This window comes from Castor canadensis, chromosome 3 (assembly GCF_047511655.1).
Source record: "Castor canadensis chromosome 3, mCasCan1.hap1v2, whole genome shotgun sequence".
NCBI lineage: Eukaryota > Metazoa > Chordata > Mammalia > Rodentia > Castoridae > Castor > Castor canadensis.
Window position 1 is genome coordinate 52968315 of NC_133388.1, and position 22919 is coordinate 52991233.

The following is a 22919-nucleotide window of genomic DNA, read 5'->3' on the forward strand; positions in this document are numbered from 1 at the left end:
TTGGGTATTTTTGAGATAGGGTCTGCTTTTTGCTGAGCTGGCCTTGAACTGTAATCCTCCTTGTAGCTAGGATTATAGGTGTGAGCCACTCCTGCCTATCAAGAATTTTTATGGTAAAAGTGCCCATTGTCATTTTTGTTTTTACAAACCTCCAAAACCTATATAAAAGATGAATAACTCTCCTAAAATGGTAGGAAAGATAGACTGATTGTTTTTTGTTTCTTAAATTACACAACATGAGCACAATTTTTTTTTTTAACATTCATTTATCCACTCCCCTACTGAAGGACTTCTTGGTTGCTTCCAAGTTTTGGCAATTATGAACAATGCCGCTAAACATCACGCACAGATTTGTGTATGAACGTAAGTGTTCAACTCACTTGGGTAAATGCCAAGGACTGCAATTGCTGTCCATATGGTAACAATATGTTTAGTTTTGCAAGAGATCACCAAACTGTCTTCTGAGATGGACGTGCCATCCTACACTGTGACCAGCAGTGACCAAGAGTTCCTGTTGCTTCTCGCCAGCACTGGATGCTGTACTCATTTGTAACTCCCTGATGACGCGGATGCTGAGCATCTTCTCACATGCTCATCCGCCATCTGCCCGTCTTCTTTTTTTTTGCACTTTTTTTTTTTTTTTGGCAGTACTGTGGGTTGAACTCAGGACCTTGGCTTGCTGAGCAGGTGCTCTACCACTGAGCCATACCTAAAGGAATACCAGTCCTAAAGGAATTTTTGCACTTTTTTTTTTTTTTTTTTTCCGTCTTCTTTATTTTTGGGGAAGGGAAGGATGCTAGACATCTTACATTCTAGGCAAGCACTGCACACTACACACCCCAGCATGGGCTGTTCATTTTCTTACTGCTGAGTTTTAAGAGTTCTTAAACATGTTCTGGGTAGGTCTTTTTATTTTTTAAAAGGTAATACATTCTAAATACTTCATCACATACCTGAAAATTAACCATATCCCAAAATCCATCCAGATCTGTACATGTAGTTTCCTTTTCACCTCGTTTATATTCACAATCATTCACCAGTCCTTCAAACTGTTTAAATCTTTCCTTAATAAGGAGTCTTGTCTGACCAACTGCTGTGCGAATAAGATCTTTAGCTAAAGGAGATAAGAAATTTTTAAAGAAAATAGCATCTTTACGGAAGCAAACTAACTGAAAAGATTCCACCCCAAACATCCTAGGGCTTACAAAACCAACTTCTTAAAGACAAAAATATCTCCCATAAAACTTTGCCATACAATACTACGTTAGTTGTATGCTTCAATTCTTACTAATAATTAGCTATGTTCACTTGTGCTCTGTTGCTTGAGCCACACCTCTGGTTCCATTTTGCTCTGGTTATTTTTAAGATGGGGTCTTGTAAACTACTTGCTCTGCTGGCCTCAAACCTCAATCCTCCTGATCTCAGCCTCCCAAGTAGCAAGGATTGCAGGTGTGAGCCATCAGCACCTGGCAGCTATATTTACTCATAAAATTAACTGCTAAAAACAAACAAAAACAAAACAAAACAAAAAAATTAACTGCTATATAATAGCATCCTTCTTCTCCTTGTATTTTACAAAAATTCAACCTCAAGTCATTATACTTAAGTACTGAAGAAGGATTTCATAATGACAGCACACAGATGATTTTTAATAAACAGCTTTGCCAAGTAAGTAAGATAAAGGAACTTTTTCAGAAAAATCTTTTTCATATTGATTTTCTGATTTTCATTCAGAAAATATTTTTATGTAATTAAATATTACTAGATATTGATGTTACCCAAAAGGGACATCGTATTTTTAAAAAACTAATATTAAAATACATGGAAGTCTTATACTATTTTAGCAGAGATATTAGCAAACATATGTTGATATATGTAAAATTCTTGCTATTTTAAATAATAATGAACTACAAAGTTGTACTAGATTTTTGTTTCATATGAATATAGCCACATTAAAAACAATGCTAAGATAGCAAAAAGTATAAATGTTTGCTCACCATCATCTGGAATGTCCAATTCAAGCTTCCTTTCCCACTCAAGGCAGTGTGAGGTTAATTTCTCAGTTTCAGACTGGAGGATATCTCTAAAATTATGACATGCATTTCAGTTATCAGGAAGATATAAAACATAGGCGCAATGTTAATTTCCAAGAGTTGATGCTTAATTTGTTAATGTAGTATATTAATATCCATAAATATAAGTTGATTATTTATGTCCATCCTTCTACACCCAAAACTTACATGGATTGATGATGCAAAGAACACTTTTTTTTTTTTAATTCTAAATTTTTTAAAATTAGGATATATTTGTTGTAAGGGGGGGAGATTCATAGTGATACTTCCAATTAGTCTCATATTGCACATTATTTACATTACCCCCATTGTCTCTTCCTCTCAGCCCCCTCCCCACCGCACTTAAAGCAACTGCAAGAGGTTTTTTAGTTCTGTTTCATATAGGTTTATGAAGTCTATCAAACATATATCATTACCTTAATCTCCTTTCTACACCCTCTCCCACACATTGTGCCTATTTTACAGTCTTGGTTTTCATTATTAGTATTTGAGTTGACGTTCAAAGGGGTGTCTCAATGTATGCCTACTGTGGGTGTGTTTAACTTTGGTCTGTTCAATCCCTTTTAATACTCTCCCTTACCCCTTTACCAAGAACCCACCTTTTATGCTAATAGTTCTGGCTTGTTACATTCTCATTTTTCAGAGGCTGATCAGAATCCAACAGTCCTAGGCGTGCTTTACATTCTGTTATTGTATACAGAGCAAGGTCAACCCAACTGCCATGAGCAGGTTAACACTAAATGTGGTTAGATCTGTGATTAAAATGATAGGCCTTACAGAATCTATCTAATTTTTAGGCAATGATTGTCATCTGGGGTCAACTTTGCTCCCCAAAACACACTGTCTGGAGATACTTTTGCCTGGCCCTACTATCTTGGGATGTCACAAAACATCCTACAGGGTACAGGATGGAAGCTCCAAAACAAGTACATAATTCTAAAATGTCAAAAATACCTAGGTTGAGAAACCTAGACCTTGGGAAAGTTTCATCTGTTTTTATATTAAAAAGCACCTCAGCATGTGGGGAAACAGAAACTCTTGTACATGGTTGGCAGGAATGGAAAATGGTACAGATTGTATGGAAAGTAGTATAGCAGTTACTAATATTAAAAACAGAATTACAGTATGATCCAGCAACTTTACATACAGGCATATACCCCAAAGGATCGAAAGCAGAGTCTCAAAGATATATTTGCATACGCATGTTAAAGGAAAACAAATAAGCAAAATGTGATCTATACATGTATTGGACTATCATTCAGCTTTAAAAAGTAAGGAAATCCTGATACGTTACAATATGGATAAATCTCAAGGACACTATACTAAGTCAAATAAGCTGGCCACAAAAAGACAAATCCTAGTCTAGCATGCCTGTAATCCTGCATTTGAGGGGCTGAGGCAGAAGAACTGAGTATCCCAGGCCAGCCTGGACTATATAATAAGACTCCATTCAAAAAAAAAAAGACAAATGCTGTATGATTCTATTTATATGACATATTTAGGTAGTCAAAATCAGAGACAGAAACTTGAGTGGTGCTTGCCAGGGGCTGTTGGGAAGGAAAAATGTGAATTTACTTTTAGAGTATAGACTTTAGAGTTTCAATTTTACAAGATGAAAGAAGTTATGGAGATAACTTTTATCATTTTAAGTGTACCACTTAAAATGATTAAAATGGTAAATTTTATGTTACATATACTTTACTACAATCAAAAAATTGAGAAAAATGTCCCCCCTAACCCAAGAGATTAAACAAATGGGCAGGGGAAGATGGTGGTAGAGAACCCCCACTAATCATCCTAAGAGGAAAAACTGAGGACAGCTTTTGTGTCTTAAAAGTTGTTTATATTAGATGGTAAATTATAGAATGACAATTAATAAGGAGACATGACTTCATGACTTAGCCCTGACATCGTCTAGTTAGCTAAATTGTTTACTACTTCAGTGACTCATTTGTGTAACACAACAGACTAATCTCTAAAATTTCATGTTTCTAACACTTTATGCTCCAGAAACAAGTGAAGTAGCTCTTCAACATATAAAATTCTCATAATAAAATAAATGACTATACTAAGATAATATTTCTCATGCTAACACTGGAAAAAGTGAGAGAATAAAAACTCTCATACCTGGTTGGAGGGGACATAAATTGAAATTGTGTATTTGTATACAGACAATCAAATAGCATCCAAAATTTATTGCAATCTTAATAGTCACAAACTGAATCCAATATCAATACTCAAAAAACAGGGTCTTATTAGATAAATTGTGGTACATCTACATAATTGGATACTGTCTATTCACTAAAACACACCCACACATACATAACGAAAGAAAGCTTTTTTGTGTGTGTGTGAAACTGGGGTTTGAAATCAGGGCTTTGAGCTAAGCAAGTAGGCACTACTGCTTGAGCCACACCTCCAGCCCATTTTACTTTGGATATTTTGGAGATGGGGTCTCAAGACCTGTTTGCCCAGGCTGACCTCAAACTGAGATCCTTCCAATGTCAGCCTCCCAAGTAGCTAGGATTATAGGTATGAGTCACCGGGGCCTGGCTAAGAAAGCTCTGTAAGTACTAAAACAGAATGCCTCCAACACTGTAACATTAAATGAAAACAGAATAGCATATTGCATACTACTGTTTAGATTTTTTAAAAAATGCTTATATTTTCCTACATATTCATTATTTATTCTGGAATTACAAGAAAAAATTAACACCCACCTCCATGGAAGGTTCAAAATATGGGGTTGGAAGACGGCATTGGGAAAGGAGACTTTTCTCTTACACATTTTTCTAACCTTTGAATTAGGAACTGCAAATGTACTAGTATCAGAAAATTAATTAAATGTTTGCAGTACTGGAGCTTGAACTCAGGGTCCACACCTTGAGCCACTCCACCAGCCCTTTTTCATGAAGGGTTTTTTTTTAAGATAGGGTTTGTGAATTACTTGCCTAGGGTGGTTTCCCACCTTGATCTTTCTGATCTCTGCCTCCTGAGTAGTTAGGATTATAGGAATGAGCCACCAATGCCCAGCTAGTAATTAAAATTTTAAAGTAAAAATCACCCACAGTTTTTTTCCCTAACTTACTATACTAAATATTTAAATATACAATGAAACATTTCAATTTGGGTTTTAGTGATATTAGGGTTTCAACTCACAGCTTTGTGCCTGCTAGGCAGGTACTCTACCACTTGAGCCTCTTCCCTAGCCTTTTTAAATGTCTAGATATTAATACTCAATTCTTATGCTACGAGCAGGCAGACAAACCTGAAATATGGTACATCATGGTGTGGCTGGGATATCTGATCTTCACTTATTTCAAGTGATGAGACTTCTTTTATTGAAAGGCAATTTGAATTTTTAATAATAGCTTCATTTTGATTTAAGCCATGTTCTATGGATTAAAGAAAACATTACCTGTAAATTTCAAAGCAACAATTCCTAAAATATATCCCTAACAAACAGCATTCTAAATATCCTTGGATTTTTTTCAATGTTCCAACTTGAAAACACCTTTTCTGTTTCAATCATCCCATTTACCACATCTTCTCTAATATGGCTCAAAATCTTCTACCTCCTCAAATTTACATTTCCCCTTTGTTCTCAGTCCACATTCTTGATTCCAATTCACTCTCTCCAAATGTCTTTATCCATGCTTTCCCACTTTTTTTCTGACCTTGAAGTCACTTCTCTGACCTATATAGTGAAAATGACCTCTTAGCAAAACTTTGATAAACCATAATCCAGAAAAGTAAAAAATTCATTAAAGTAGTATACCCTCATTGCAAAGTGTCAGAGAACCCAAAGGACACTGTAGCTTACTTGACTCTTGCTGGTCCTTCTTAGTAGAGGAGGTTATACATCGCTGTGCCAAGATTTCCTTTGTTTTTTCTTCAGTCTTATTACTAAAAGCAAAAATATATATTTCATGAAACATGAACTCCATACATGTAATTGAGATTTCAAAATTGTGTAACTTTTTAAAAACCTGGGAAAATATAGAAATGTTTCTTATTTATTTATTTTTGGTCTTTTTGGGACATAGTCTTGCTCTGTTGCTCAGGCTGGCCTAGAAGCCCTGATTCTCCTACCTCAGTCTCCCAAGTCCTTAGATGAGCCACCACTCCTAGCTTCTTTTTCTTTAATTCTGGTGGGGAAAAATTCTAAAAGCTAATAATGGAAATGACAATCTTTATTATTTATAATGTAACTCAAAGATTTGAAAATCTCTTAATAGAACATAAGCATTAATAGTCTTGGATACTGCTGATTAGTTTCTACTGTATTTGTAGTTAGCCAGTCTCTGTAAAGCAATCTTGCTTGCTTTTTCTTTTAAAGATTCCAACTGACAGCCCTCTCACTTTGAAAGTTAATTATTTTTTTGTTTGAGGTAGTTTTTCTAAAGTAAATGAAAGCTATCCTCTCCAAAAAAAAAAAAAAAAAAAGAAAACAAAAAGAAAAACCCTATTTGAGCTGTAGTATTATGGCCACTTTCTTCTTGCAAAAAAATTATTTTTAAATTGGGTGCTGGTGGCTCACACCTGCAATCCTAGCTACTCAGGAGGATGATAGTTCGAAGCTAGCCCAGGCAAATAGTTCCGCCAAGACACTATCTTGAAAAAACCCAACACAAAACAGGGCTGGTAGAGTGCCAGCCTACCAAGGATGAGGCCCTACTGCCAAAAAGAAACCCCACACACATACATACACACACATTTCTAGAGGCTAGGGATGCAGGCTCAATGGTAGAGCATTTACCTAGCATGTGCAAATTCTTAGGCTTAATCCTCAACAAGGGGTAGGAGATCTTAGGTGTTATAAATTTAAGTCACTTACTGAAAGTAAAAAAATGGAGATGAGTGTGGTGGTACATGCTATACTCTCAGCACCTGGGAAGCACAGGCAAGAGAACTGTGAGTTCCAGGCCAGTCTGAGCTACACTGTGAGACTGTCTCAAACAAACAAAAACAAAACAAAACAAAACAAAACAAAACAACCCACAAATGATGAAACATTTGGGTGATGAAATATCAAAAACACAACTATATCTTCTGAAGTTTTGTTTTGTTTTTGTTGGCCATTCACTATAAATCTTCCCTTTATTTTCTTTAAGAAAAGAACTTTTCTTAAAAGAGCAAATTATGATTTTTTATTAATATACTTTGCTCCCTTAAAAAGCACAGGTGAAATCTAAGAAAGACACATTATCCCTCTCAGTAAGGGACTCATTATTAAGAATGTGTGTTTATTTATTTATTTTTTTTAAAAGGTCATATTCTTACACTTCTAGTTTTAAAGAGTTCCAGGTATAACTGGGTGTCAAGAAAGCACTGGCACTTCTAGGAGTCATGGGTGTTACTTCGTAAGTCTTCAGACCATCCAGTGGCTGAAACGTAAAATTTTTAGGAGCAAAGGAATTCTTTCCTTTTGCAGGATTTGTCTTAGGCAAGTTTTCCATTTCTGGTAAGACTCCATCTGGTTCCATTCCTTTTGTTGTACTGGTTTTTGAATCCAAAGTATTTTCTTCACTATCAACTTTAAAAGAAATGACCTAGATATAAGTAAACAGAATAGAGAAAGAATTTCACTTCCAGGGATACATGTAACTTTGCCTGCTTTTGATTTGGAGGTCTTACTATATAGCCCAGGTTGCTTCAAAGTTACAAAACCATTTTTTTAAATTCTTTTTTAACACAGGCTTGAAAATGTGACAATTTAACTACATATCCCATGTACATAATTTGAGAGGTAAAAAGATGCAGTTAAAATGTATACATAAAATTAGGGGACCAGCTATACTAAACCACTGCTATAAACCAGAAAGAGTGAACCAATCCTATTAATAAATAACACCTTTAACAAATTAAGATACATGAAAACTAAGACAAAAAAATCGGGGTGTGGGGGAATATTCAAGCAGGGCCTCCAGTATGCTAAGCAAGTGCACCATACAAAAATAAATTGACTTGGTACAGTATCAGGGCTCGGGGCATAGCTCAAGTGGTAGAGTGCTTGCTTAGCATGAGGAGCCCCATGAGTACCAAAAAAAAAAAAAAAAAAGACAAAAACCATCTCAGGTTAGAGGTGCAGCTCAGTGATAAAGAGTACTTTGCCTAGCATGTGTTAGGCCCTGGGTTTGAGCCTCAGCACAGCAGCCAAAACAAAAACCAACTAAACAAAAAACCCCCAAGAAACCTCAAATTTACTTAAATTACATGGATAATCACATAATGGTTTGAGAATCAGAAATCTAATACGTATTAGATGATTCCTATTGTTAAGGACTCATCATTTAAAAAAAAAAAAAACTTTAAAGTAACCTTGTAACAAGAACAATATTTTTCACTGTGATCCAATGAGATTAACCATCTATAATATGAAGCATATTTTCTTTAGGAGATCAATTTAGTTCTTAGCTGGTATTTAAACATTTTTATAATTTTCAAAGCCTCCAATTTTTTTTTAATGTGTCTGACTTTTAATGAGAGCTGAACTCAAACTAAGGTATTTCAACCTGGCCAAGAGATTATTGTAGTAGTAGTATTATCACAAAGGCCAGTGTGGCAATGAAACTAAAAACTAGTGACAAGTCTTTATGGGAAAATAAATATCAAGGGAGAAGCTATAAATTCTAGTTGGTGTGTAAAGATCAACCCTAGATTGCCTTCCTTGAAGAGTTACATTTGACTTTTAGTAAAAATCTAGAGATATCTTATTCTTCAGGATAACTTTTTAAGAATAAAGAATTATTGCATGGATTATAAACCAATGGATTGGACCCTCAAAATAATGCCTTTTTGAGGACTTTATTAAACACTATGCTGATGCTGTCAAAAACATTATCATGTTTACTTCTTAAAACTGCTCTATGTAAGTGTTCTATGTTAGGCAGGCATTCTACCACTTAAGTCACATGCCCAGCACAGTGTTCTATGTTAGAGACTGGGAAACAAACTCAAATTATATAACTTGCTTAAAGTTATGCAGCTAATTGAAAGCAGAGACAATATTCAAGCCCAGGTCTAATTGAATCCAAAGTCAACACATTTCACCATACTACATCCTAACTCTTAGCTAGTTCTCACAAAATGTTTTTATTATTTTATTATTTTTCTCCATCTTCTTTTTTGTTACAAAACTATGTATTCTGTACTATAAAACTCTGAGACTAAGACACCCAAGAAACAATAATAACAAATCCTTATGATGCTTCCTTAAGGTTCAAGAGGTTTAACACACTTGTAGGTTAACTTCTTGAAGCAGTTTTGTACGCTTAATTTCAACTTTATGACAGTAGCAATGAGACTTTTGAAGCATCTAGAAATAAACAGATGTTTGCACTTTACCTTGTCTGATTTTGTTTCCATCTTTTTGGCAGGTCTTCCTTTATTTGTTGCCTGTCTTTCTGGCTCATTATCTAAAATAAAAATGTGATAAGATATTCATTCTAACTAGACAGAAAATGCTGCACTAAAAGTACCAAGTAATTTAGGAAATTAAGAACACTAGGAATATATGCCTTGAAGGATTTTTTATGATTAAAAAACACATTATAAACAGGGATAAAAATAAATGAAATTTCCTTACAAAGAAGCCATCTGTTTTCAAAACAAAATAAAGGTGTTTTACCTTTTCATTTTCCTCTACATGTAAAATACATATGTATAACTGATTGCTAGGAAAACAAAAAAAATGCCAAGACCAACCAAAAAAAAAAAAAAATCACTCAAGATTCCATTACTGAGCTGACACTGTAGCATATTTTTCCCTATTTTTTCATATGCACACATATTCACATACCATTTTTCAGAGTTATAGTACTACTGTTTTTCACTGCCAACTAACAACACATCACAAGTGTTCTGTGATGACACAGTTTTTAATGGCTACATTGTACCTCACTAAATTGGTGAACTGGGATTTAATGGGGTCATTAATTTTTCACTTTGAAGCAGTGTTTTACTAGTTCAGGTGTGTCAACAATGCAGCACACTATGTGTGCTAACTGAATGTCATAGCGTAGAACCTTCCTACAGGATTGGAACCTCCCATTTCCTTCTCTCCTACTCAAAGTACATGATGATTTTAAAAATTAAACACAAAAAACTCAATGACTACACATTACAGTTTAGCCACTGATTAAGAAATAGTTCTTACCATTAGTAGCTCTTGTGACTGGCTTTCTTGCTGTGGTAGATGAGACTGTTCTGGCAATCTGTTTTGAAACTTGAGTAGCTGATCGAGTCATTCTCACTGAGGCAGACACTACAGGCTGCATAACTGTGTGAAAAGTAATATAATGAATGCTGTTTGTCATTAATAAATTATTACTGTGGTAGCATTAGAGTTTATAATAACAATTACTAATACTCACCTTTTTTCTCTTTGTCTAACACTATCTTTTCAGAAGTCTGTTTTTGACCAGGTCGGATTGCTCCAGCACCACTCCCATTACTAATCTGTTTAAGAGACCAGGTGCTATGTGATTTACTTGCATAATGAATCAAACCACCACATTTTTAAGCTATAAAATGATAGCTAAACTGGACATCAGTGGCTTATGCCTGTAATCCTAGCTACTCAGGAGGCAGAGATTAGGAATATCGAGGTTCAAAGCCAGCCCAGGCAAATAGTTCCCAAGACTTTATCTCAAAAAAAAAAAAAATCCATCACAAAAATAGGACTGGTGGAGTGGCTTAAGTTGAAGGCCCTGAGTTCTGACTCCAGTACCAAAAAAAAAAAAAAGATAGCTAAGATCACTGAATCCTGGTGATCGTAAAACTACTCAATTAAAAAAAAAATCTACTAACAAAATAAAATGAAAGTTTTCTATTACATAAATGTCCTTACATTTTCTTTTAGAGAGTCCTGACTTTCCCAGGGTTCACTCATTTACTTCCTTAAAGACTTAACCCAAAATTCCACTATGTCAGTGAGGCTCTCACTGATGGCCTCAGTTAAAATTGTACACCATACCTACTGGTATGACTGCCCTTCTCCCTTCTTTTTTAATCTCCTTCATAATATTTATGACCATCTGACATACTATATAATTTAATTTTTCAAATTAACTTTTTTTGAGGCAGTGTCTTGCTATATAGCTCAGGTTGACCTTGAACTCACTATGTAACCCAGCGTGGCTTGGAAATCTCGATCCTCCTACCTCTGACTCCCAAGTGCAAGAATTACAAGTGTGTACCATGTCCAGCTTGCCCAGCTTATTTATTGCCAGTCTTACATAAAAGCTCCATGAAGCCAGAGAATTTTGCTTGTTTTATTCATTACCATATCCCAGAGGCTAGGAAAGTGCCAGGAACAAGGTAGTGACTCAGGATCTACTGAATACATGAACCTTAGCTTCCTTATTGGATAATACTTGTACTATTTCCTTCCTTGCCCACTTCATCTAATTCAGTAACCCTCCATCTGGATCTGTATTTAGAAGATCCCCTGTGTATTTTTCATTCCTATTTGAGTTTCATGGAGTTAATTTGGAATGCACAAGAGCTTAGCAAATAAGGAAACACTAAGATAATGGTTGGTATGGATTTCACAGAAGTACTGCACACAAACTGATTGTGCCACTAGAGCTCCACTGATAGGGAATTCATAAGGGATGTTTGGACAAAGAATTTTTTTGGGGGGTGGTACTAGGAATTGAACTCAGGGCCTTATGCTTATGTGCCAGGCAAGCACTCTACTGCTTGAGCCACACCTCCACTCCTTTTTTGCTTTCATCATTTTTCAAAAAAAGTTCTTGCTTTTATGCTCAGGCCAGCCCAGACTCCAATCCTCCTACTTACACTCTTCACACAGCTGGAATGACAGGCCCGTACCAATGCACCCAACTATTTTTTCCCACAGGGGTACTGAGGTTTGAACTCGGGACTTCACGTTTGCTAGGCAAGCACTCTAAGGCTTGAGCCATGCCTCCAGCCTTTTTTCCCCTCTGGCTGAGATAGGTCTTGATTTCATGGAACAATGATCCTCCCATTTTAGGCTTCCCACTGTAGCTAAATGGCAGGTGTGCACCCAGTTATTTCATGAATAAGGTCTTGCAAACTTTTTTTCTGGACTAGTCTGAAACTGTGATCCTCATAAAGTCTCCTTCATAGCTGGGGTGACATCTGAACCATATATTGGTTGAGATGGAGTCTTGTGAACTTTTTGCCATGGTTGGCCATGAACTGCAATCCTTCCAATCTCAGTCCCCCACTGGTGTCCAGCTGTACCCAAATTTTAATTGATTGAGATGGGATCTTACAGACTTTTTGTCCTAGATGGCCTCGAACCTCAAACTTCCTGATCTCCATCTCCCGAATAGCTAGGATTACAGACACCAGCAAAGAACACAACTTAGGCAAAGAATATTTTAAATGAACATTTCCTTAGCATCTAGACAAAAACTGTTTTAAGGTCACTGTATCACTAACAATAATTTTAGCAACTGTCAACTCAAGTACAAAAAAAAAATCAGTATATTTGCATCTGATACTAGGTTTAAAATGAATTTACTTATTCAGAAAAGAAGTACAATCTGTTATATTTATTTACTTGGCAGTAGTAGAGTTTAAATTCAGGGCCTCCTGTTTGCTAGGCAAGCACTCTACCACTTGAGCTGTACTCTTGGCCTTTTTTTTTGTTGTTATTTTAGCTATTTTTCAGATAGGGTTTTGCATTCTTGCCTGGAAGTGGCTTTGGACTGCAGTCCTCCTACCTCCACCTCCAGTGTAGGTGGGATTGCAGGGTGGCCACTATACCTTGCTTGTTGAAATGGCATTTTGCTAACTTTTTGCCTTGGTTGGCTTCCAACCACTACACTCTGAAAATCTCCCTCCCAAGTAGCTCAGATTACAGACATGAGACCCATGCCCCACCAATCTGTTATTTCAGTAACAATCATTTACTATCAACTCTGTACCTTAGTATGTCCCATTTGGTCTTTGGTCTTTGATCTTGTAATCCGTACATTACATGGAATACCCTTCAAAAAGTCAAAAGAAGATCAAGTTAAAAAAAGAATGAACTGGCAAAAGATCATTTCCATGTCTCATTATGAAATGAAGTTCTCAGTATAAAAATAAAGATACTTGCTAACTTAAATTCCTGCTTTTTCTGGTTCCATCTGGATTTAAATTAAAGTTAATAATTTAAAACTTACTCATATTTCTCAGTGAGGAAAGAGAAAAAAACTTCAGGTCACATTTTCTAGGTATTAGAATCCTCATTAAATGATTAGGTTGACATATGTTGGAAGGGGATAGATGAGTGGCCTAAAATTTTAGGATCTTTTGTTTTCTGTTTATAAAAAGATATCTTCAGCTTACTTTCCTAGTTTTCATAATTTACTTTCAAATCTAATGGTTATATATTTTTCTACTATCAATAAGAAAATGGAGACTTGATCACAAAATCCAGAAAAAATCTGCAGAGGAGAAGACAAAGTTGAGATTGGTACTGTCAACTCGATAATTCCTAGATTTCTAGACTTGAAAAATTCCTAGAACCTAGACTTGAAAATTCCTAGAACCTAGACTTCTCTAGGTTAAAAGCTATTTTATTTCTCCAAATCTCAGTGAAAGCCTAGGCTTTCCTCTAGAATGTACATAAAATAAGCAATACTCAGCAAATGTCATTGTCTAAGAAAAATAAAAAATTATTAGTGAATCTTGCTATTCAATGATTATTACAATGATGTGCCTTTTTCTCCCCCTACATGCAATATTTTTTAAGTAGTTGATATACTCTCATGACTGGCCTCCTACATATTCTTAGAAAGTCAAACTCTGGAGGAGAAAGGGGCATTAAGAAAGAGTAATAGATAGCTGGGGTGAATTTTATTAAAATACATTATATTCATGTATGCAAATATCACAGTGAAAACCCTTTGTACAATTAATTTATACTAAAAATATTTTAAAGTCAACCTAAATCTGATCTCTTCCAAGAGGCCTTATTGTTCTTCTCAACAGAAATAATCTCTCCTTTCTCTAATATAGAAAGAACATATTCATTTCTATCTTTCCACCTTGAACTGTGTTAGTTTTGATTTCTCCCATATTATCCTTTAGCTATCTTGTACATGAAATAAATAACTAAAGATTTCTCAGGTGAATTATTGAGATTCATCAGTTTCAAAAAATAGACAATATACTGGATCTTTATTTTACTTAAGTCTTATTTAAATTAGGAATGCATATACAAGGGGATCTTTTAAGTAAATTATTTTATTTTATTGGTAGTACTGAGGATTGAATCCAGGGCCTTGCACTTGGCTAGGTAAGACCTCTACCACTTAAGCCACTCCTCCAGCCCCTGTAAATAAATTATTTTCAACGAGATCTGTTCTATGTCTTAGGCAATCATCAGTGGCCATATAATTTACAATCCAACTACTTGTGTTCAAGCTTTATCTTTTGGAACTGACTGATCATGCTCCTTTCTAGATTACTCCTCCTTTAGCTTCTATCATGCTTCACTATTTCTGCCACTCTGATCAGGCCTCCCACACTGGTGCTTCACTTCTACTCACCTGAAGGTGCTGTGTAGACCTCATGCTTTTTCATAATTTTAAATATTCTACTAAAGTAGTTTCATTTAGTCTCACAGCTCAATCACCTATACTCTTTATATCACATCTTAAGTCCACATCTTAGGACACATCTGATCCTGCTTTCCAAATTTTTATTCAAACAAGATTTAAAAAAAAATTTTATAGACATGCATCCGCTCAAGCCTGTTCCTTTTCTTCTGTTCCTCATCTCTCTCTGGCAGTAGCATAAGTTACATGGTTGTTCAAACTAGTAGAATCAGCATGATCATGTCTGACTCTTACTCTTTTACCCTTTCCCACCATCTCGTTCACCAGTCCTCTCAAATACATAGTTTCCTTTTCAAACCCACTTAGCTCACCTCTTCTGTGGCAACAGTCTCTCGAATCATCTTATCTATAAGTGCTTTTCTTTGCAGACTATAATCTTTAAAGCCAGTGTAATCTTTCTGAATCATTAATTTTCTAATGGTACTATGTCATTTCTAAACTTCCCTTAACTCTCCATAACTTATAGGATAAATCCCAAATCCTCTGGCATGGCATTGTTTGACCTGGCTCTACTTACTCTCTTTAGTTTTATCCTTTCTCTATTTATATATCAAGAAACCTGATTTTCGTTCCCCTGAGTTACTATGAAGTCATTCCCAACTCCTACCAGCTAGTTAAATGAATAAAGGGACTAAGAGGAAAAGGGTAGTTTTACTCATTTAATCTCATAAACAACATTCAGTTAAAAGGCACTATTCCTCTGTTTCAAGTTAGGATCGTAAGTTTACCTTCTGCCGCTCAACTTTCATAGCATTCTGATTTGTTAAAAGAAAGTGAGGTATATCAGGTCTATAAACACCCGTTTTAAATACTCCTTGTTTAGCTTTTTCTCTCTGTTCTTTCAGTTTTTTAAGTTGCTTTTCTTCTTTGTATTTTTGGAGCATTAGTTTTCGTTCATCACTTTCAATAGTTTTCTTTGACCCTATGCAGAAAGAAAATCATCAAAACACAGTATATGAAACATTTCATATAAAAAGTACGGCAAATGTCTAAAAAAAAAACCATGTTGACCTAACTTTACTCCTGCCAAGAAATGTTTACTATCTTCTTGTTAATTCCTTAACACAAGAATCACAAGTTATTTCGACCTCTAATCTTGTTAAAATGTCTATTCCTTGTTGTACCTTATTGTCCAAATGCTAACTGCTTGTTATGAACTAGGCATTATTACTTCAATTTTAAAGTTTATTATTGATTTATTGGTGGTACTGGGGTTTGAACTCAGAGACTTGTCCTTGCTAGGCAGGTACTCTACCACTGAGCCACACCCAAGCTCATTATTACTTCACTTTTAAATCTACTAACTTGTATGACAGCCAGCCTCCAAGCTGACTTGTAGTGATTTTTACCTCTTGGTAGTAACGTCTTGTGTTTTCCCGCCCATACTGAATAGGGCTGGCCTGAGTGACCAAGAATAGCATTATGGAAATGATGGAGGGGGGACAGCCATGGCCATGTGGAATGCAAACAAAACTCAAACAGCCCTGTGGAGATGTTCATATGACAAAGAACTAAGGCCTCCTGCCAGAAGCCAGCATCAACTTGCTGGTCATGTGAACCAGTCATCATGGCAGCAGACCCTCCAGTCTCAGGCAAGTCTTCAAGTGCGTCTCAGGCAAGTCTTCAAGTGCGTCTCAGAACTACTTAGACAAGCTGCACTCCAATTCTTGACCCACAAAAATTATGTGAAATAATAAGTGTTTACTATTGCTTGTGAGGCAACCGTTATAATTATTGGTGTTATTCACTATAGTAGATGTGTTCCATTCCTTACCACTTACTCAAGAGCAGCCTTCCAGCAATATACCCAACACTCATCTATTGTTTTCCTCTGTATTGAATTTTTACCACCATAAAATTATAAACATGGAGTAACTTCTCTCAAGCCACATCCTCATTCTCATCTACTATTTGCTTCATCTCTTCTAGTCCTGCTTATGGCAAAATTCTTTGAGAGAAAAAAAGGCTATACCCCTTTTTTTTCACATCTCCTTACATCTACCCCTTTATTTTTCAAAAATCATGAAAAATTTCAAATATACAAACAAGCAGAAATCAATAATCCCTATATACCCATCATCTAGATTCAGTAGTTAATTATGAAGATCTCTGCTACATTTTTGCAGGGAGACAAATTCTACTTACAGACCTCATGCACTCACCAAAACTAAAGACATTACAAAACTACCAGTAATTCCTCCTTATTACAGTCCATACTAAATCTTCCTATTTGTTTTTCAAATAGATCTTTTTTAAAACACCAGTTTCTTCATTAGGAACCAAGCAAGATCCACACATGAATTTGGTTGTCTTTTAAATCTTTTCATCTATTCTATTCCCCATCACACACACAAAAATATTCCTCAAACTTTCCCAATTAGTCACTCCACATTTTATCAAACAAAATATGCTTGGTTTTTCAAGACCTTCCTATACCCTCCCCCCATCCCACTCTCATTGACTTCCAACTCCTAAATGATGTTATTCTTTCCTTTCTCCCAGGAGACCACCAGCCCATTTTCTTTGACCTTGAAACATGAACTGATGATATCATGTCAAAAACAAAAGCAAGAAATGGGGTGTGGCTTAAGTGGTAAGAGAGTACTGTCTAGCAAGTGCCGGGTCCAGCTCAAACCCCCATCCCACCACCACCCCCCCAAAAAATCAAAAGAAATTCAAAAACAAAATGAGCAGGCATGGTGGTACATATCTATAATCTTAGCACATGGGAATCTGAAACAAGAGAATTGAGAGTTCAGGGCTTGCTTGGGAAGCATAATGAGTTCTAGACCAGTCTGGTTTGAAACAGTCTCAAAAAACAAAACAAGAAACAACCACACCCCTCAAAAAAAAAAAAAAAACCCTCCCCTTCACCCCCAAATCACCACAATATCTTGTCTAATTCATTTTCCCTCACTTTTCTGTGAGGGTTCAGACTACAGTGTCAGGTGGCCTGGTGACATGCTCTTAGGATTCGTAACTGAACATGTAGAAGGAAAAAGCATGTCCAACAGTATTATCACAACACAGTGAAAACTTAAGCTAAGAGAGCGAGTCTTCGATTCACAATAGGACTCATTCGCGTCAATCAGAAGTGTTCCTACAACTTGAAAGAAAATGCTGTAAAAATCCTTTTGCTTCCTGACCCAGGCATTTTTCCTGGCATCCCAGTTCTCATGTGCTGAAGTCCAAAGGGGAAAAAAGGCTCCCGTTTCATCAACAGTAAGGCTATTCTTTCTGTTACCACCAGGTAAAGCCTGTCCCCTTTGTTAGAGATCTAGAAGAGCTACACTGGGTCACTTTGCAGCAGCGCAGCTTGGATAGCAACAGCAATTAGGGGAAGGAATAATATGTATGAATGTGATACTCTTTAATAAAAACTAACGTAATATGGAAAAAAAAAAAAAAGAAACAACCACCCCCTCAAAAAACAAAAACAAAAACAAAAAAACCCTCCCCCCCACCCCAAATCACCACAATAGCTTGTCTAATTCGTTTTCCCTCACTTTTCTTCAGCATTGCAAAATGAAAATCTGGAAGAAAACTTTAATAAGCTCAATGCCACTCTTTACAGAATCAGTTAAGTCCAAATACACTGAATGTTTTTGTATGTACCACACTGGTTTTGGAAAATGATAAAACTGTAGCAGCTCATTTCTTTCTCTATAAAACTTCTAAGACTATCTCTTTCTGCAATTCTCCATTTACTCTTGCTTTTTTTTTTTTTGCTTCCATTCAGTTCCTAATGCCTACTATATAAATGCAAAACAGAACTTTAGTGACTCCTGCTAAAATCCAAAGTCATCTCTCAATTTCTTCCTCCTTCCCTACAACATCTTTTGCCTTTTTAAACACTCTCTTTTCATCCCCTTCTGGGATTATTTCTTTTTCTTTACTTATTCTTACTTGATTCTAGTGGTCCAAAATCATTTTGCAAACTGTAAGTACTGCCCAAATGAATTCTTTGCTCTTTTCTATTAGTTTGTATCCATTGGCAAAGTATTCTTGTGCCAGGAATTTTACTGTTGTTGTTTTGATGAGACTCTATAGCTTGAGCCATACCTCCATCCCTTCTTTCAGGTCTTTAATAATTGGGTCTAAGCATCTTATCTACTTATCTTCTTAACACTTTCCTTACCCAAGCTCCAGAAGAATTAGGTTCCCTAGAAGGCAATATAAATAATAAAATGCTATAAAACTCCATAGGTGAATGACTTCTGTCTACCTAGTAACACAACCTTTACTTTAAATGGACAGGAATTAGTTGTAGAAAACACCAACTTTTTCTGAATTACATTTCCAAACTCCATTCTGGCTAAGGTTTTTTAAGTTTTTTGTTTAAACAAAGAGGCATTAAAACAACTTTTACTTACTCTTATTAGTATTTAAAATTACTTACTTGGCTTGATATTGGCTTTTTCTGGAACAAGGTCTTGCAACGTCTCATTTATGTTAACAAGAACACTATTTTCCAAGGTTGGAATGTTGACATCTTTCAAGCCAAAGTGTCTATTTCTTTCATATTCTTTGTATCTGTTTTCCTTCTGAGACAGTGATTTTCTATGAGCAATTTTAGTTCTAATCATTTCAGTACTTAAATCCTTTCTGTGATGACTAACAAAATGTGATGAAGACATTCTGTCAGAAAAAAAAAAACAACAGAAACCAATTTACATGGATTTTCATTTCATTATTTAAAAAAAATTAAGATTCCAGTTCACCTCCTGTCCTACCTCAATCTCTTGAAATAAAAGTATTAAAATTACCATGGGACAAATATATGACAAGAACAGAAAAGAGTAACCTCCTTTCAAAGGACAAGGCGTGGGCTGGAGCTATGGCTCAAGCAGTAGAGTGCCTGCTTAGCAAGTGCAGAGGACAAAACTCTACTAGCTATTTGAGGTTCTAAATAGAAACTTTCCTGACAGATGAAGTGAAGCCCAGGAAAACTATAGTCAACAATACAGACAAGAGGCTCTGGGATTATCACAGAGAACACTGGAAAGAAAAAGGGTGTGAATAAAGTTGAAAACAGGGAATGTAACAGAAAAACTTCTTTAACTTTCTCCTGTGATGAATACAGGAAGGCTAGCATTTCTTCTCAATTCAAAAAGAACAAACAGCTGGGTGTGGTGGCACAAACCTACAGCCTGCAATCCCAGCATTCAGGAAGCTGAGGTAGGATGGCAAGTTCAAGGCCAGCATGGGCTACATAGTGAAATCCTGTCTCCAAAATAAAACAAAACAAAAGGAAATACGAGATGCCTATTAGACACGGAGGATAATAAACAGGCAGTTGGACTGGATGTACATGATTGAAATAAGGGTTTTCAGAAAAACCCAAAAAGATAAGTTAAGGAAGAACCCATATAATTTACTTGTCACACAGACTTTTCTTAGAAAGATCTGTGAGAATGTATTCAAACAAAACAAAGGAGGATAAAAAAGACAGTGCCAAGAGATCTAACAATGTATTCAACTGAGGAGAATAAAGGGAAATGGAAAGTCTGAATGAAAGGCTCACCCATAGAGTTGATATAGTGAACTGTGACTAGTGAGAGGACTGGTTCTCCAGAATGAAAATCTTGGCAGTATATAAAATAAATAACCCAGGCACCAGTGGCTCAGTAACTGAGTAATCCCAGTTACTCAGGAGGATCCACGTCACCTCAGAAATGTCTCAAAACACCCAACACAAACCAGGGCTGGTGGAGTGGCCCAAGTGGTAGAAACATAAAGTCCTGAGTTCAAACCCTAGTACCGCCCCCCCCAAATAAATAAATAAATAAACTCTGTGATCAAGTTAAAAAAAAAGTTATAGGCACTCTGAAACACAGAAATAAACAACCTCAGCTTCTACCATTATATTCTAGTAACACACTTGTCATCAGTCAAGCAAGTAATTAATTTTGCAGTGAACACCAGCTGTGTGTCTCCTTAAGTGAATCCAGTGCTGATTCTGTCTACCTGAGATAGCACCAGATCTGACAGGTTAAGGCCTCAGTCCCACAAGACTGGTCTCCAGGCCCAATGCCAATCACAAACTCCAGGTAGTTTTACCTGTGCTACTTACTGACCAGCAACCTGTCAGTATCTGGGTTCCCATGACACGCCCCTTCAGGGTTGTACTAATTTGCTAAAGCGGCTCATAGAGCTCAGGGAAATGCTTACTTACATTTACTGGTTTGTTATAACAGATGTTATAAAAGATATAGAGGAAGACATACATAGGTCAAGCCGGAAGTAGCACAGAGCTTCCATGCCCTCTTCTAACATACCACTGTCCACAAACCTCAGAAGTTTCTATCTGAAGAATCTCAAAACCTTATCTTTTGGGTTGATATGAAGGCTTCATTACACAGTCGTGACTCATTAAATCACTGGCCAAAGTTGGTCAACTCAAATCTCCAGCATCTCTTCCCACTCTGGAGGTTGAGGGTGGGGTTTAAAGACCCTCTAAGACAACTTTGGTCTTTTCTGTAACCAAGCCGCAAGTGAAGCTACCTAGGGGCTGCCAGTCAATCAGTCAATTCATTAGCATATAAGGGATTTATTACTTGGGCTGCTCTATCAAGCATGATGCCCGGAGTTCAAACCCCAGTACCACCAAAAAAGAAAAAAAGTTTGAGTCCTAGGATTTTAGGAGTTGTATGCCAAAAACAGAGACAAAGACCAAATATATACTTAATAATATCAAAGTCACACTACACTCTTCAACAAGAACTAAGAGAATCCACTAAAAAACTCCAGATAGCTGAATATCGGTAGCTCATGCCAATAATCCTAGCTTCTTGGGAGGCTGAGACAGGAAGGATAGAGGTTCTGGGCCAGCAAGAGGGGGAGGGGAGGAGTTTTCCAGATCTCAAATAACCACAGCAAAATGGACTGGAGGTGTGGCTCAAGCGGTAGAACTCTGCAAGCCTGAAGCCCTGTGTTCAAACCCCAGTCCCACCAAAAACAAAACAAAAACTCCAGAAAAATTGAATCCAGGCAAGGTGATACACGCCTTAGTCCCACCACTAGGAGGTATAGGCAAGGGAGTTCGAGCCCAACCTGGGCTACAAAATAAATAAAAACTCACCTAACTTGGATGCTAGTAACGTCTTCTTAAAGAACCCCGGGAAATTAGAAATGGATTGTGCTTTTCATGAAGTACTTTATTATGTAATGTTACCTCCTGCAAGTATCCCTTTGCTAAATGTTAAAGAAAGATAAAACTTATGTACATACTGGAGAAAGAAAGAGAGGGAGACCATTAAAGGCACATTTAATTATCACAAGGTAAGTACTAGTTACCTCTTTTCGCCTTCGTAGAAATGAGGTAAATTAACTGCCCCATTTGCAGCGCTAAAAGCTGGCGGATCCCAAGCCAGGCAGCCTGGCTTTTACACACATAAGGTTTTTAGGCTCCCTGCAGTTTCTTCCAGCTGGAAAGCCTGGAAGGCGTTGCTCTTGCTCGCGTACTTTCTCAACCTGGGCGTTTTGAGGGGTTCCAGGACCTGGGAGGAGCTACTGGAATCTAATGTGAGGACCAGAGATGCTAAACGTCCCGCACGTGAAGCACTGTGCACCCCAAAGTCCAATAACGCCCCGGGGTGAAATGCTGACAGCTGCCCAGATCATGGCAACAAACATTTGTTCTTCCGGAGGATCGTGCCAGTCGACACGGAGAGGACCTGAGCACAGGCCAGGTCCTTTGACCTTCCTCGCCCGCCTGCGACGTGCGCCATGGTCTCCCCCGGACCCCAGCACTCACCTACCTGGTGAACCTTCTCGCGCGAAGCCTCAAGTAAAAGTAAAGGTGGGGGAATCCTCTGGACCCGGACGACCTGCGTCGCCCCCTAAGCAGGAACGCCTACCAGCTGAGCCGGCGCAAAATTCAAACTTCCCGCAGCGAGCCTCTGATTGGAGGGACTTTAAGCAACACTTCCGGTGCGAGCTCCCGCCCCTTCCCCTCGACGTGGCTTGCGATAGGCTCGCTCCGGGCGATATTTGAATTGATTGAAAGTCAAAGGGATGCCTCTCAGGATGGGTGCTACTGCGGAAATAGTCTGGGTCGCCCCCGGGGAGGAGAAGAGCGGAGTGCCTGGGCCTCCGCCGGGCTGCATTCGGAGCCGCCCGGTGTCCCGCACAGGGCGACCTTGAGCTCTCAGAGCCTCTCCAGTCCCCGGGAGCGGGAAGGGACCAGGGCAGGGGAGCCACGGAGGCTCGGCGCCTCAGGATTCCGGTTTGCAGGAGTCGTTAA

At 37.3% G+C, this 22919-nt stretch overlaps 1 protein-coding gene across 2 annotated transcripts in view; it reads right to left on the bottom strand.

Annotated features, from left to right (window-relative positions):
• The window catches only part of Dlgap5 (DLG associated protein 5), a 41464-nt gene extending 18905 nt beyond the window's left edge, over positions 1–22559 (bottom strand). Inside the window, exons 1-12 of one of the 2 annotated variants that reach the window (XM_074067975.1) lie at positions 22435–22559; positions 19074–19312; positions 15403–15596; positions 12995–13057; positions 10448–10532; positions 10231–10353; positions 9420–9490; positions 7356–7624; positions 5896–5978; positions 5341–5467; positions 1998–2083; positions 954–1114 (exon numbers count right to left, since the gene is read on the bottom strand). In XM_074067975.1, coding sequence (XP_073924076.1) covers positions 954–1114; positions 1998–2083; positions 5341–5467; positions 5896–5978; positions 7356–7624; positions 9420–9490; positions 10231–10353; positions 10448–10532; positions 12995–13057; positions 15403–15596; positions 19074–19311 — 1500 coding nt within the window. In that variant the 5' untranslated portion in view covers position 19312; positions 22435–22559. Of the gene's footprint in view, positions 1–953; positions 1115–1997; positions 2084–5340; positions 5468–5895; positions 5979–7355; positions 7625–9419; positions 9491–10230; positions 10354–10447; positions 10533–12994; positions 13058–15402; positions 15597–19073; positions 19313–22430 lie in introns of both variants that reach the window. The other variant, XM_074067976.1, reaches the window with a different exon arrangement.
• Positions 22560–22919: the final 360 nt, after the last annotated feature.